Source organism: Nicotiana sylvestris, chromosome 10, assembly GCF_000393655.2.
Source record: "Nicotiana sylvestris chromosome 10, ASM39365v2, whole genome shotgun sequence".
Taxonomy (NCBI): domain Eukaryota; kingdom Viridiplantae; phylum Streptophyta; class Magnoliopsida; order Solanales; family Solanaceae; genus Nicotiana; species Nicotiana sylvestris.
Genome location: NC_091066.1, coordinates 104,589,369 through 104,592,217, shown reverse-complemented (window position 1 = coordinate 104,592,217; position 2,849 = coordinate 104,589,369). Strand labels below are relative to the sequence as shown.

Sequence of the window (2,849 nt, the reverse complement as noted above, 5' to 3'; positions counted from 1 at the left end):
TTCTGGAAGGTTTGTGCCCTTCTTCCAAGAGAATCTTATGCATACAGAAGGCTAGGCTGATACCCTTTATGTCTGCCATGGTCCAGCCAATGGCAGTCTTACTTTCCTGCAGTACTTGTAAGAGCTGTTCTACCTGCACATCTAGCAGACCGGATGATATAATAACATGCAAAGTAGAATCAGGGCCTAAGAAAACGTACCTGAGGTGAGCTGGAAGCGGCTTCAGCTCCAGCTTGGGTGGTTCCTCTACTGATGGCTTTGCTGGAGGTGTACCCTTTTTTATAACTCAAAGGACTCGAACTGAGGTTCCCTTTTCCAAAATCCTTAGCCTTCAAGTGCCATGACCCACTCAGCTAACCCTTTACCATCCATCTCTTCTAAATTTGTCAGACATGCCTCCAATGGATCTTTAGTAGTCAGGGTCACATCATCTTCTTACATGATCACATCCACTGCCTCCACTAGAGAGCAATTAGCATATTCACTGGGTCTCCTCATAGATTGCTGAACATTGAATATGACTTCTTCATCGTTCAGTCTCATTTTTAATTCCCAGTCTCACAATTGATCAGTGCTCTCCCAGTGGCAAAAAATGGCCTACCTAAAATGATAGGCATCTCCTCATCTATCTGACAGTCCAGAATAACAAAGTCTGCAGGGAACACAAACTTCTCCACTTGCACCAACACATCATCAAGAATCCCAGTAGACCTTTTTACCGTGTGGTCAGCTAGCTGCAGCAGCATCGAAGTCAGTCTAGCTCTGCCAATGCCCAGTTTGGTGTATACAGTCAAAGGCATCAAATTTATGTTGGCTCCTAAATCACATAATGCCTTTGCAAAGGCATAACTCCCAATCGTGCATGGAATAGTGAAGCTACCTAGGTTTGACATCTTTTGAGCTATCAATTTGGTCACTACTGCGCTGCAGGTCTGCGTTAGAGTCATTGTGGATAGGTCCTGAAAATCAAACTTCCGTGACATTAGGTCTTTCATCATCTTCGCATAACCTGGCATCTCCCTCAAGGTATCAATCAAAGGAATATTCAACTGAATTTGACGCAGCATCTCCATGAATTTCTTGTATTGATCTTCCTTCTTTTATTTTACTAGTCTCTGAGGGAATGGTGTAGGTATCACCCTTTGTGCACTGTTTGCTGGCTTCTCTCTATTGGGGTTCTGTGGCACAAGAGGCACCACCTGTTCTGCAACTTGTTCATTTACCTTAGCCTTACCCTTTTCATCTTGACCCTGTTCAACCACCACTTCAGTCAGATTTGATTGTTCATCTACCTCTAGTGGAATTGGAGTGGCTGGCGTAGTCTCTTTGCTGGCTTGTGCAACCTCCTGCTCTTTGTCTAAATCTCTCCCATTCCAGAAACTTACTGCCATCAGCTGATTTGGGTTTTGCTCCTTGGGGTTAATATTTGTGTTCGCTGGCAATATTCCCTGGGGGCGGTTGTTTAAAGCCATAGACAACTGCCCCAACTGAGTTTCAATGTTCTTTATAGCTGAATCATGTACTGCCAACTTTTTTTGCATCTTACCATTTGTCCCAATGAGTTGCTAGAGAATCCCCCTGATCTCTACCATATTGTTATCTTGATGCTGAGGAGGTGGCTGATATGTCAACTGTTGTTGGTTCTGCTGTGGGTAGCCCTATTGTCTCTGATGGTATGGCACCATTTGGCCTTGAACTTGCATGCTCCCAGGCTGAGGCATGTTAGGTCTGTATTGCTGATTTGGTGCCGGTCTCCACTGCTGCCCTCCTTGTCTCTAACCCCAAAAGTTGTTAACATAATTCATTTCTTCCCTTGCCCCTTGATTTTCACTTTCTCCGCTATATGAACACACATAAGATTGATTAACACAGGGTGTACACAGTCCTCCATTTATCGTGTCAACAATATGCACCTATTTGGTACACATCTCATCTATCTTCTTTGTCAAAATACTCATCTGAGTCATGAGTGTGGCCATGTTCTCTGCATGCGAATTATTTGGGTCAAGAGGAACTGAATGCACTATGGGTGCTAGTGTTGTACCTCTAGTCATCCACCCCGAATTCTGGTACATCTTGTCAAGAAGGAATTTGCACTCGGTGAATGTCTTACTCAAAAATGCACCTCCAGCTGAAGCATCTACATTGGCCTTTAGATTGTCAGCTAACCCTATGTAGAATCTCTGGCCAAGTATCTGGTCTGGAATGCCATGGTAAGGACACTTCACCAGCATCCCTTTAAATCTTTCCCAAGTTTCTTGCAAGGTCTCAAGTTGGCTGCTGCTTGTATTGCAATATTTCATCAATCTGCCTTGCAGTATTGTTGGGCGGGTAGAACTTATTTAGGAACTGCTTTACTAATTCCTCCCAGGTGACAATGGAATTTATTGGGAGCGAATTCAGCCAAGTCTGAGCTTCCCCAGTCACAGAGATTTCTCGGGAACAATAATAGATTGATAGCTTCTGGGGTCACGTTTGGCTGCTTTTGAGTTACACAAATTGACAGAAAAATTTTCAAATGTTGCTGAGGGTCTTCAATGTGTGACCCGGAGAACAATCCTTTATTCTGTAGCAGATGCAGCATGTTGTTGGTGATCTGGAATGTCTTCGCTTGAATTGCGGGCACAGCTATGGCAGTTGCCAGATTGTCAGCTGTGGGTTGAGCCCAATCATAAAGTGCAACTTCTGGCACAAGAGGTGCCACCACTCTGATGTTTGGGTCAGCTGGCTCATCCCTGATGTTTCTATTGACGTTCTCTACGTCACCCATGTCAATTTCAAGCTGGTGTGGTTGTTGTGATTGTTGGATCCTCTTGTTGGCACGGTTCAATGCCCTGAATGTTTTCTCG

General features: G+C 44.3%; 1 protein-coding gene across 1 annotated transcript; it reads right to left on the bottom strand.

The window, feature by feature from the left end:
- Positions 1-545: 545 nt before the first annotated feature.
- On the bottom strand, positions 546-1,073 carry LOC138879776 (uncharacterized). Its single transcript, XM_070159408.1, has one exon. The coding sequence runs from the start codon at positions 1,071-1,073 to the stop codon at positions 546-548; it is 528 nt and encodes a 175-aa protein (XP_070015509.1).
- Between the last annotated feature and the right edge of the window lie 1,776 nt (positions 1,074-2,849).